The 13,652-nt window shown below is 44.3% G+C and overlaps 1 protein-coding gene across 1 annotated transcript in view; it reads right to left on the bottom strand.

Moving 5' to 3' along the window:
* Positions 1-13,652, bottom strand: part of LOC144761432 (isoaspartyl peptidase/L-asparaginase-like) — a 1,220,143-nt gene that overhangs the window by 236,500 nt on the left and 969,991 nt on the right. Inside the window, exon 5 of the mRNA XM_078646809.1 lies at positions 1,174-1,292. Coding sequence (XP_078502935.1) covers positions 1,174-1,292 — 119 coding nt within the window. The remainder of the gene's footprint in view (positions 1-1,173; positions 1,293-13,652) is intronic.

Below are 13,652 nucleotides of genomic sequence, written 5' to 3'. Positions count from 1 at the left end.
AGCCCTGCTCAGGCATTATAGGCCCAAGCCAAGGCCGAAGGCCTTTAACAAGGGAGTGGGCCTTTAATGCCGGTATAGCCCAACTACGGAGGGATGTAAGGCTATTAGAACTTTCCATCACTAGAGGTCAGAATTTTCTCACAAATAAAACAAAGGCCTCACTGAGCCCGAAGGCATAGAAATCTACTTGGGCTCGCTAAGGCCTTTATTCACAGCAACAGCTGTGAAGGACAATATTGCAATGTTGGAGTTCTGGCTTCTACCGGCCATAAGGTTGCCTGTTGTGTATTGTGTTCAGAATGCCTCACTCAGCGCTCCATGGTTGCCTTATGTTGATAAAGGTTCTGCTGAAACTATTTCCATAAGAAGAAATTCTGCACATGGTAGGCAAATTTTAAAATGAAAGATTCTCTACATTTAAATACAAGTCTTAATTTTATTGCCTTCAAATTCATATAATCTGGGACAAAATCAGCAAATACGTAAACACGATGTATTTTATTCACAAAACTTCACTTAAACATTTTTGTTGCAGTTGTAACAGTCTTCTATCGTAAATGTCGGATTTCTACAAATCATCTTTCTAGTAAATACAAATACAGAGATACAAAAGGAGGCCCAAAATATTTCTCTTTGTAGAAGACTGACTGATGTAGACTACTATGTCAGGAGTAGATATATGAGAGATATGGCCGGTCAGGGATGTGAACACAAAGCGTCAGATTCAAAAAGACCCACTTTTTACATGTTGGTAAAAATGCATATTATGGCCTAATATTCTGCACCAGGTTGGCATTTGCTAGAATAAGAAGGCTGATATTAAATGCTGGCCTTACTTCAGAACGTGATTCTACCCACCATTTGTGATACTTCTGATAAATGTCGAACATTAGGCCCCTTTAACTGACATTTTTGCTACAAATCCTAGAAATATTTCTAACATTTAAGAAATACAAGTGCAATCTCAAAATGTTAGTCTCAACTATTTGAATCAGTAATATGGGTTAAAATAAAAAGGTCATCCTTTTTGCCTGTTTTTTATTCTACGGAGGACTAAGTAGGGAAAAGGCATAAGTAAATTTAGAGATGTCAGTGTTTCAATGCATATCTCATTCTTTCCATAACCATTTTTGTGTAGCCTGAGCCTTCGCTTTTCTAGGGAGCTTTTACTACCTATGATCGGGCTGTCTCCAACACGTCCAACCATCTTGTTTGTGATTCCACCTGTGGAGGTTGCACAGGCCACATTACCTTCCTGGTCAATAGCAACTGCACCAACTGTGTCATGAACCCTTAAAGAAAAGAGAAATGCAAAACATCTTAGCAGAGAATACATTATCAAAAAATACATTTAACACTCATAAATTAATTCCTTGCATCATGATCATATCAGCATGTGTCAAAATTCAAAATTAATGAGAGTTAATAATGAAACGAGTTTTCCAAAGAAGTACTACCTCATGCTATAGATATTTTAGGGTTCTAATTGTGGGTGGATGTTATCTATCGAAATCCGCTTACTAAACCACAAATCAAATATGTCTTACTGAATGATAACAAAGCCCTTACAATGGCAATAGTGCACATATGAATTACATATTATGACTCCTTCCCTAAAACCATGAATATTGTTGTAGATTTGTGCATGAGTGCCTCATTCATTATACAGCTTCTGTACTGGAAGCCTCCAGGCCTCTCCTGTGGATTCGACTGATTGTGTCTCCATGACCAGGTACGGCCGAGACCCCTTCTTCCTTTGACTTACAACCCCTATGACTGGCCCCTTTCTGGTGCCCAAGTTGCCCGCCTCCCATTTACCCCTAAGCCGGCAAATCATTTAGCACACAGGATTTTTGGATTAGGGGTCGTTACACCCCGGGCCGTATTTATTACAAATTAATAATCCATTTTTTTATATACATTATGTACACAATATGAAGAAAGTCCAGTGCATTAAATTGATTACATTGATAGGTACATATGTCCTGTTTGCTGACCTTAACCTCTTTCTAATACATAGACATTCATATCCGAATCTAAGCATTCAATTATCAAATAGCGTTATCTTTTTGCTTATCCCTATTTGAGCCTACGGCAAGCTCAATGACTGGTGCCAAATCCTGATCAAACTACGCCTGCACTTCAACCGGAGTGTGCAAGGGGCCCTTGCGCAGTTTACTTGCGCCCTTGTGTGCGTGCGGGGTGGCCAACCAGCCTACTGGAAAGTGTAGTTCCCCACTCCCCGCACCATTCCAGCCAACCGGCTGTAACTGCCCCTGGAGTTCCCTGAGAGAAAACTTGTCCCTCCACCTTGGGCGACCCCATTAATGAATTACGCCGCCCTCTAAGGACCTTAAATTTAAGCTCACCAATCATGACCTTACCGCCACAGACCTGCGTAGTTGCCCAACTATCAGGCCACCCCATCACTCAACAAAAAGGTCTTGCCCTGTCTCTTGACCCAACTAACCAAACCAGAATGCCCTTACACAATTTGGACAAGTGGACACCGTCTTTTAAGAAGCACGGCTCCCCTCTGATGCACCCATGGGCGATTGTCTGTAAACGTGGAGCCCAAAATAACTAACCCTGGGTGTAGTTCGTGTAGTTGTGCTACATGTAGCTACACGGAGTACACTTCGCAGTACGCGAGATACGCGTAGCGCTACGTGAACTGCGCTGTTCCCGATGATTGCACAGTTCCGGATGCTTGTCCGCACTGTGCAATCATTGAAAACAGCATCTCGCACAGTGCGAGCTGTCGTTTTCTGCCGCTCAAATAGATTATAACTCGAGCGGCAGCTTTCTCAATGAGGACTGGTAGATTCTCATCGCGAGCGGTCGCGAGCATAAGCGACCACTCGGAATGAGAAACCTGACCTCACCGTGTTGAGAATCTCGCCGGGAGGTTTATTTTCCTCGTTTGGGATCGCCAACTTGATGTTGCTGATCGCGGAGGAGGAAAAAGTCTCGCCGGGATGTAATTTTGCTCACTTGCCGGCGCCAACTTGATGTTGAGGACTGCGAGCAAAAAATGCCAACTACGGTACGCTATGCAATTCTGCACAGTGCTACGTGCAATTTGCGTAGCGCGAATTAGCACAAACTACGCAAACTTCGCAAGCGGAGTCTAATTGGCCGCCCAGGGTTAGAAATAAACTATCCATTTTGTTATTGATCCTTTTCACAGAGTGGTTCAATGCCCTCACAGACTCTCCCCCGCGGGATCATATGTGACCAAGCCAGGATGGACACCGGACATAGCTGTGCCAACCAACCCATTTCAGTGATCAGTGTTTCAACCAGACACCGTCTACCCAGGGGCGAGCCCTTTCCCTGTCCAGCAGATCCAACATTAGGCCCCTGAAACTGTTAAAGCGCAGTCCACCTTGCCCATGAAAGGATACCCTAAAACCAGCCTGCCTTGCTCTCCTTTCCTAATTTCCTGAAAAAACTAATTCTCGTAAACGTCTCACATATGAATGACCAACTACCCACACACTGTGTGCTCCCTGGTCCCAGGCGTGCATCTGTTCCCTGCGTAGACCAGACAGTTTTCCTCCTGCGTGACAGGATTGAGAATCTTTAAAATGAACAGAAAAAAACCGCAGCATCAACAAAACCGTCTGTGCAGTCTTATAGCATATGTAGCAGCACATAGGGCTTATAGCAATTAGAGGACCTTCTGCCAATCCTCTGCACTTCACTCTTAGTGAAACCCCTTGCCGCCAACTCTTGGCAGCTCCTATCCTGAATGACTGTGTGACAAAGCTGCTGGGGTCCAATCCTGCCTTCTGCACTGCCATATCTATGACCCTTTTCAATTGAAATCTTGTGATCGGGGTAACATCAGCATGAATTAACAACATCCCCCCTGCACCCTTGGGCCTGCACGCCAGAAAGGCCTCTAAGTTGGCAATAGGGCAGCAAAGGTTACCCTGTGCCCGGCGCACCACCACCCATTCCCCGCGGGCCTCCTGATCGGTCTTAGTTCTCTGGATTATTCTGAACAGGGAGTCGCTTTGGATCCTGACATGGCTAAACTGTAGTCCACCTTGCTCATCCTGTTCTTTGACAGCAGTTCCCCAATCCTAAAAGTGCCGTAAAATGGCAGTGAAAAAGTAGCGCTGAACAAGACAACCTCTGGCTTGGTGTTGCAAACCTGGCCCAGAATCCCCAGTATCGAGGACAAGGTATTTACACCTATTGGCCACCTTGGATCCGGCAGCGAACCTTGGAGGTGCTGCCACCCCTTCAAAGATTTCCTGACTGTGAAAGTATTAGTAGGGTCCCTCCTGCCCCTTGCTTGAGCGAAGAAAAAGATAGGTGCTACATGTCGCCTTGCTGCTGCCACTGAGTGCCGTTCATCTTTCAAAGCCCCCAGGTAATAGAGAAATGCCTATGTGTCATGCCACCTCTTCCCCCACTCTTTCCCAAAAAAGTTACAGTAAGCCCAAAACGCCCTTTCGTATGCCCTTCTGGTTCATTGTGCTAGGCTAGCTGCCATGAGGTCCGGTAGTTGGGGGCACCAAGCTGCCAAAGCCATTCTGGGAAAGGCGTCGGGTTCTCTGCCGCTGCTGGGAGATGTGCCCTGAATACCTGCATCTTATAGCGAGAGAGTGCATCAGCAGCATGATTTAACACCTCCGGGACATGGTTAGCCATGAATTGCATATTCAGTTTCATGCATTAACAGAATTATTTCCTTCAACAAACGTAGGATCTTCTTACACCTTGCTGCCTGCTGATTGATGCATTCTACCACTGTCATGTTGTCTGACCAGAAAACCACTGATATATTTCTCAGGTGCTCTGGCTACACCGTCAATGATACAAAGATGGGGAACAGTTCTAAGTACCCTCTGTTGTCTGTTAATCCATTTTGTACCCACTATGCCGGCCAGTGCTGTGCTACCCACTCAGTACCCAGTATAGCTCCAAAACCCTCACTACCTGCAGCATCAGTCAATAAACCTAACTCTGCGGACCGGGTCATAGTACTGTGCCATTGAAGTCATGCAGGAATGCCATCTAAATCCACATATCGTGCTTGACCTCGCCGGACAGCCTGGTGTAATGGTGGTTTCCTTTGAGACCTGACATGGCTTGTGAGATGGATTGTGAGAATGGTCTTGCCATAGGGATGACCCGCAAAGCAAAGTTTAAATGACCCATTGTCAACTGCAACTGATGCAACGTGACCTTCTCTTTTTCCAAGCAATGCCGCAAAGCTGACCTGAACTTTGTGATCTCTTTTTTGGGCAGCCATGTGCAACCTTGGGACGAGTCCAACTCTATCCCTAAGAATTCAATCAAACTGGATGGCCCAACCGTCTTCCCTTGTGCCAGTGGTAGCCCAAAAACCTGCATGAGGATGCAGAATTCCCACAGAGCTCACCCACACTCCTGGGAGCCTGGTGTTCTCAGGAAAAGGAAGTCATCGAGGTAATGTAACACATACTGATGCCCAGTCACTTCAAAAAGGAGACCGAGCAACCCATAGGCATGCATTTATCCATGTAGTACTTTCCCTGGAATTGGAACCCCAGAAGATGAAAATCTGAAGAGTGGAGATTCAACAAGCAGAAAGCTGATTCGATGTCAGACTTTGCCAGCATCGCGCCAGGGTCCAAACCCCTGAGCATCTTCACAGCCTGATCAAAGGATGAGTACCTGACGGTGCACATCTTATTATCAATGGCATCATTCAGGGATTGAATCCTAGGTGCAGAAAGGTTATGAATCAACCTAAATTCCCCAGATTCTTGTTTAGGAACCACCCCAAGAGGAGAACAGACAAAACATTTTACTGGGACGATGCAAAATGGGCCTGCAAATCTGGCCAAGCGCAGCTCTTTCTCTATTTTTGCTGCTGCCACCCCTGGATTGTCCCTCACTGAGAGATGGTTCTTGCATTCAGGTGCCCTCACATAATCTGGGGCGGGAATGCTAAAACCATCTTTGAAACCTTCTAGTAACAACCTGGCATTCAAGGCACGTGTCATTATGGGAGATCGGGCTTTAGTAAGCGAAATACCATCACTCCTGCTTCTTTCCCCCCCTATCCTTTGATTTCTTAAAACACTTGGATTCTGGGTGGGATGTATTGCCACAGAAAGAGCATGAATGCTTGAACTTATACATGCCTGCAGGCCTAGTGCTTGTAGGCCTGTTGAAATCATAACATGCCCCTTTTTTTCCCTCCCCCACTGCTGGAGCTAGAGGGGGGAAGTGACCAAAAGCACTGAAAGGACTGGCTCTTTGCACTGTATTGCCCCCGCGCCCCAAGTTGTCTAACCACAAAATCATGACAATTTGGTCCCAAGTGAGGGCAGTATCAGAAGCCTTCACACTTCCAAATTATTGATCATATTCCTTCCATCCTACCCCACCATATGCCCCCAGTGATCCTGCTCTGGTAGCATGCCATTACTGCTGCCAAGCTTGGGACCCGTTCTACCATAACTGCCATGTAAACTGAGAAGACCCTCACCCAATTAATCAAAGATTTCTCAATGCTATATTTCTGCCACTCACTTACCCATTCCCTCAAGAGCATCCAATCTTTCTTTTTCATGGCCTCCTTCCTTTCATTTTTATCAAGCAGTAAAGAGAACATATTGACATAATTCCCTTTCCAAATCTTTTCTTTTATTTCCTGCGTCACATGTCTTGCCAGCTTTTCCCTGGGGATGCGCGCTTCCCCCACACCTTACACTGGCAATGTCTGCTGCTTAAATGGTGCGGCTAGCCCTGCCGGCTCTACTGGCTTCTCCTTTGCTGTGTCCATGCCTGTGCTGACTGCTGGCAATTCTTTGCTGGCCCCAGGGGGGCTGCCCCACGTCCTGGAGTACCAGGAGTTGGAGTTCCCTGCCCTTTCCCTGGGTTACCGCCAGCTGCCCTGTCCAACTGAGCCACTATCTGCCTGGCCTTAACAAGTTAGTTCACTATTACTATCACTTCCGGGGCACGAACCGGCAAACCAATCACTAGGGATGTGCGCTTGCCGCGTCACCATTGTGCGCGGCCTGCCCCCCTCTCCATGGCATAATCAGGGGCCAGTATGACTGCCATACATGTGGTATGTACGAAGCCGGCCCCTGCCTTACTCAGAGAGTTTTAATAACTCACAACACCATTTTCTGCATCTCCAAAATGTGTTAAGGGATGGACTCTGTCCTCATCATCAACCAGAAGGCTGAGAGGAAAGTCGCAGCACAATTCAACATTGGTAATATTTAAGCCATCAAAGTTATCGAAGTTTACTTCTCTCAGTATACAAAATATCTAACATAATCAACTGCAAAATCATGTGCCAATAAGTGGTCAATGAACAGACGGAATAAAGAAATCTTCCAGACCTACCAGATCAAAAACGAGGCTTGTGACAAACCCAAATGCACAATTTACCATAAAGCATCTAATGTTTCAAAGAACTATTGTAAAGTATTAAACAGAGCAAATAAGACAAAGGTTGGTGCAGGGTTTCGAAGAAGAGATCATTATTAGGGAGGGACAAGTGCTCACCACTAGCTTGCAGGATAACAGCCAACAAGGTGACCAGATCTCTCACTTGAAAATGGTTTACCACTGATGCAGCACTTACAGCAATAAGAGTCACTGCCATGGCCATCTAAAATTCCGTCAATTCCATTGGCAAATAAAAGAATAAATTATGTTCAAATTTGTGATCAGCAACATCAGAAAGATAGCTCTTCCTCGTCCAATGGCAAATCTTCCCAGCAAAATCTGCAGTAGAGCTCAAGAAACCATGACAGTGCAACTGCCTTCTGAATTCCCAACTCTTCTTCAGGATCTTTGGAAATCTTGCAAATCGGTGGCTACTCTCGATTCAGCGAATAAATTCATGTCACCTGATGTTAATAGCATCATAAAAGTCGAAACTCATAGGGAGCCAGCTAATGACAATTTCATATGAGGAAGCTTAAAATTACCAATTTGTCACAAGCAGTGCTTTAAATAGGAAAAAATAAGTGCAGGTTCTCATTAAAATGAGCTAGAGGTGTAGGGACGGAGTGGGGCTAAGGGCAAGACATGATGATACTTAACAACTTCTATATTAGTTGCAGAACATATAAAGACACATAAGAAATGTGTTTAGATAAACAAAGCAGGTTACATCATTACACAATATGAAAGAGAAATGCAATAATACGTTAACATGTCCTTTCTTTGCAATAGTTGCACCTTCTTAAAGTCATACTGTTAATTACTGTTTGGCACAATACTATGGGCCAGATGTAGGTAATTTTATTTTACCACTTCTTAAATACCAAATCATACCGATTCGGTATTTAAGAAGTGGTAAAATAGAGGGGGGGAGATGTAGATATTTCTGAATCGGTAAATACCGAATCGTTAAGATTCGGTATTTACCGATTCTGTAAATACCGAATCGGTAATGCCCATTGATTCCTATGGGCATTGAAGCCCATAGGAATCAATGGGCATTACCGAATCGGTATTTACAGATTCGGTAAATACCGATTACAGCAAGGGTGCAGGGGGTGTCACTTTGACACCCTCTAGCACCCCAAATACAGGCATGTGTGCCATGTGGCACACAGACATGCCCTAAGGCATGTCTGTGTGCCACATGGCAAAGGTGTGCATGCACAGATGTGCATGCACACCTGTATTCGGTATTTTACCACCCAATTGGATTGGGTGGTAAAATACCGAATTCTGAAGGCCTGTAGCACTGTCAACAGTGCTACCTACATCTGGGTTTTACCGAATCGGTAAAATTACCGATTCGGTATTTTACAGATTCGGTAAATTTACCGTTTCGGTAAATTTAATGAATCTGTAAAATATTGGCCCCTACATCTCGAAAACCAATTACCGGTCGGTAACGGCCGAAATCGGCCGTTACCGACCGGTAATTGGCGACCTACATCTGGCCCCTTATATTTTGAGCACGTTAGCAGGAAGAAACTGAAAATACCCCTATGTCGCACCAAAGCTCTTATGTCACCTAGCAAATCAAGCAACTCATCATGACCCTCCCCAGAATATATCTCTTATCTCTTCCATCAATCTATCCATTCATCCTTTCATCCTACCAATCACCTGCTGATGTCCTCCATTTAACCTTTACATTCTATTGTCTTTCATCAATCATTCAGTTTTTCACCATTCTGTCTAGTCACCCTTCATTTCTAAACCTAACCATCCCTCAATCCATCTCCAAACCTATCCATTCATCTTTTCACTCATCCATCTCTTTATCCACCCTTACCCTCTGTTAAAGATTGCAGGGATTTGTTAGCATGAGCTGAAAGCCATTTTGTATTTGGCAGCCATTTTAGGTAGCCATGTGCTCGCCATGTGCTGTTTCCCTCTTCAGAGCCTTGCACATGCTCAGAAAGGCCTAGCTAGTAGAATGCACCTGCTCCTCTTGTGTATCCTCCACATGATGCGTACCACTCCTGATTGAGAACCCTTTTGGCGTGAGTATTCTAAAAAAGTTTGTTAGGTCATTCAGAACTTGGCAGTTAGAATTTGGACACCAAGTGATTGGTAAGGGTTGTTTTGATGCAACACTTGCTGTTGGTTTGATGCCTGGGATTGATAAGGTAATTTAGCAAGGCTTACTGTCGCTTTGGAATCTGTGTTGGCCAACTTGGATTTGCATGGGGTTAATATATGAATTGCAATATGTGTAGGCAGGTAATGAGGAGAATTTTCAATGTGTTGAATTGATTTGAACGGCACACAGTACAAGAGTACCTTAAGTGCTACTTTGGTTATAATATTTGCATATGTTGCAATATTTTTGGCATGCCTGTTTCAAGCACACTTCGAAGAATGTGTTGCTTTTTGGAGGTACCATAATGAGATGTGAAGTGAATTAGCCGACTCCCCTAGAGGGAATACCTAAATAGGTGTAGGTATAAAAATATGGGGCATATTATCAAGTAAGGGCGTTACATTATCGCCGCTTTTATCGGCAGGAAACTGCTGATAAAGCGGCTATAATGGGCTTGATAATATGCTCTATGAATTCCAATCGAAGCCCATGTTAGATGTTATCCTGCCGATAAAAGCGGCGATAATGTAACGCCCTTACTTGATAATATGCCCCACATTTCTTCCTTGGTGTTTCTGTATCCCCATTGAATTCCAATATGGACATCGTATCGTATCGTATCGTAAGGGGTGCTTATAAAGCGCACTGACGCCATGGGTTTCCTGGCGCTGGTCAGAAGTGAGGGGGGACAGAAAGACTAACCAGATTGGGGGAAGAGCCAAGTTTTTAAAGATTTACGAAAAAGAGTCAAAGAATTAGAAGTTTTAAGAGAGAGAGGGAAAGAGTTCCAGAGCTTGGGGGCCAGGTAGGCAAATCTCCGGCCTCCAGATCTGCAGAGCTTGTAAGAGGGGACAGTCAAGAAGTGGAGGTGAGAGGATCTCAAGTTGCGGGATGGACAGTAGGGTCTGATGAGGGATTTCACAAAGGCAGGGCAGGGGCCAGCTAATGACTTAAAGGTAAGGCAGCCGATCTTGAAGGCTGCCCTAGAGATGACAGGGAGCCAGTGGAGTTTGACAAGGAGGGGCCTGGCGGATTGCCACTTCGGAATCCCTAAGGCCAATCTCGCCGCCTGATTTTGGACCACTTGCAGTCTAGCCAACGATGTTTTAGGCAGACCATGGTAGATCGCATTGGAAAAATCTAGGCGGGAGAGGACGAGGGCCATGATAACCTGCAGGAGGGCATCAGGTGTAAGAAGATATGCCACTTTCCTGATCCTGCGCAGTTGGTAGATACAGGACGAGACCACGGTCCCCACCTGCGGCCCTAGGCATAAGGCGGAATCAATGGTGACCCCCAGACTCTTCACCGAAGCTACCGGGGTGGGAGAAGGGCCCAATTCCGCCGGCCAGAATTGAGGCCCCCAGAAGGTGGCGCTCCTACCGGGAAGGAGGAGCTCCGTCTTACCGGGGTTCAACTTTAACTGGTTGTGGCCCATCCACTGGAGAATGTGGGACATGACTGCCTGAAAGTTGGGGATAGCAGAGGGGGAGTTGAGAGAAAAAATGAGTTGCAGGTCGTCCGCGTAATTAAATACGGTAACGTCCCACTGCCTCAAAGAAAAGAGAAGGGGGCGAAGATAGAGGTTAAAGAGAAGAGGGGACAAAGAAGAACCCTGGGGGACCCCACAGAGCGAGTGCTCTCTAGGAGCCCTGAAGGCGCCCAGACTGAGGGTCTGAGACCTGCCAGTCAGGAAGGATCTGACCCAGGCCAACGCCAGGCCCTGAATGCCAGCCTGCTCGACACGGCGGAGAAGGATGTTATGATCCACCGTGTCGAAGGCGGCTGACAGGTCTAGTAGTACCAGGGCCTGGGGGGCCCCCTTGTCAACACCGTCTCTCAGGGCATCCAGCACGGCCAAGATCACTGTCTCCGTAGAGTGGCCGGGTCTGAAGCCCGCCTGATTGACCTCGAGAAAGTTGGAGCTCTCAATGAACTGTGAGAGACAGGTGGTGACGTGGGCTTCCAGGATTTTTGAGAAGAAAGGTAAGAGGGAGATAGGGCGGTAGTTAGCCGGGGCAGCGGGGTCAGCCCCCGGCTTCTTCAGGAGGGGCACCAACACCGCCTCCTTAAAGGAGCCCGGCACCATACCAGAGTAGAGAGAAGAGTTTAGCAGAGGGAGAATGCAGTCGGGTAAAGAGTGGCAGATGTCCCGGAGTATAGAGGGGGGGCAACAGTCATCTGGAGATCCCGATTTGATGCGGGTAGCGAGAGTGGCCAAGGAAGATGAGTCTAGGAGACATAAATCAAACAAGGATCCTTTTCTGCGCACTTTTAAAATGGAGATATGCAGAGCGATGTTTTGGTGTTCTGCCAGCCAAAGCTAGTGAATTGAGTGTATTTTGGCTTCTTGAAAATAAAACAGTCTGTTGGGCTGTTTTTGCAGTCTTTTGGAATACTATTGAGAAGCTCTTCTTGTAAATATGACTTACAACTAGTATTTACAAATGGTTTGGTTTAAGTACAGTATGTGGGCTGCCCTTTGTTTCTGTCCTAAGTGTTGATCTGTGGGTTAATCGTGTGTTTAAATGTCCATGTGGTTTGTGGTTTCACATTAGTGGTCCTTCTGTGAGTAAATAGCGATTGCACTCTTTGTGAAAGAATTGCTAGCCTTAAACGCACTGTATTGTGTGTTCTGAGTGTATGACCCCTTCTTTATATGTCTGGAATGAGCTCAATGTGTTTGTTTGTGGTTTTTTTGCTGTCATCAATCTGTTATGCAAAATGTCATTTAATTAATATTAAATAAAAATTAAATAAAAATCCATAAATGAACCATATGATATGCTAAAAAACGACATGCTACTATTAAATTGATAGAGTAAGCAATTATGCACATGTACAAATGGCCACAATGCTTAAAAGATGAAATTAGAATTCAAATTGAATAGGAATAAAATAGGCCTCAAAAACGAAATTATGTGTTTTACAATAAATAAACAATTATACAATGTTACAGCATTTTTCTTAGATACATTGTGTTAGATATAAGCAGGCAAACACATCAACTGAGTAAATTGGATGAAGCTGAACTAAACACACATTATAGAACTTGAAATGCCTCCATTTTAAATAGACTGTCACCGTGCTTACATTTCAACACTACAAAAAGCTTCCCAACAGCTGTGTCAACTGTCATTAAGCAGCAGCTATTGTTTTGACTGTAGGCAGAGGAGAGAAAGGAATGCTGATTCAGCTAGGATTTTGTCAGTGCAAACATGGTGTAAAACCCTGCATTTCACACTGCTGTTTTAAAAAGTTACAAAAATCAGGTTCATTATTTTGCATAACAAGAAAACATTTAAAGTAAGGATATCCTTTCTTAATGCCTTTTTATATAAGCACATTCTTGGTTCTGATGTTAAATAATGATTGTCCTTTTAAAAAGTGTAGCAAAACGTTTCATGTTTCAAGTTAGGCTTCTGTGCTTATGAATGAATATGTCTAAATATGGTAGGCAAGGGATGCAGCTTGCTTTTCATATGTGGAATTATCAAAAGGATTGGTTTTATTAAAAAAAAATGATATGACAAAAATTATTAAAAAATAAGTGCTTTTAAATTTGTTTTTTTATTATTTATACAGCTTAATGCTCATACTGTGACCTCCTAGCATTAAAATTAAATTTAAGTTGTGTTGTACCGCATAATGAGGAAACTTGCATGTGAAATTTCACTCTGCGCAGGCGTAAAAAACTCTTTTTTATAAGGGTATACATGAGATATTTCTAATGTCCCATCTCTGAAATGTGTAGAGAACATTCTGAAGATGACTATTATGCAAAAAAAATATCGGATATTCATTTTTAAGTGCCCCAAATGTCAAAGTCGAAATTGGGCAAAATTCACTAATTTGAAAACAAATTCTGCCATTCAGAGCAGCTTTTAAACTGCCTTAGGCTTCAGTAAATGCATACATTTAGGTATAACACAAACAGAGGACATCTATATTGTTAGATAAGTCTACTGCACACTGCTTATAATTGAAAATATGTATAAAAAACCAGCAGAAGTTATTCTTTTAACTCTAAACTGACAAACAAGGGAATGGGTCTGTATTACAGCTTTCTGTCTCTAGGATGACTTTGAATTGGGCAAGC

Source organism: Lissotriton helveticus, chromosome 6 (assembly GCF_964261635.1).
Source record: "Lissotriton helveticus chromosome 6, aLisHel1.1, whole genome shotgun sequence".
NCBI lineage: Eukaryota > Metazoa > Chordata > Amphibia > Caudata > Salamandridae > Lissotriton > Lissotriton helveticus.
This window is presented reverse-complemented; position numbering and strand designations above follow the sequence as displayed.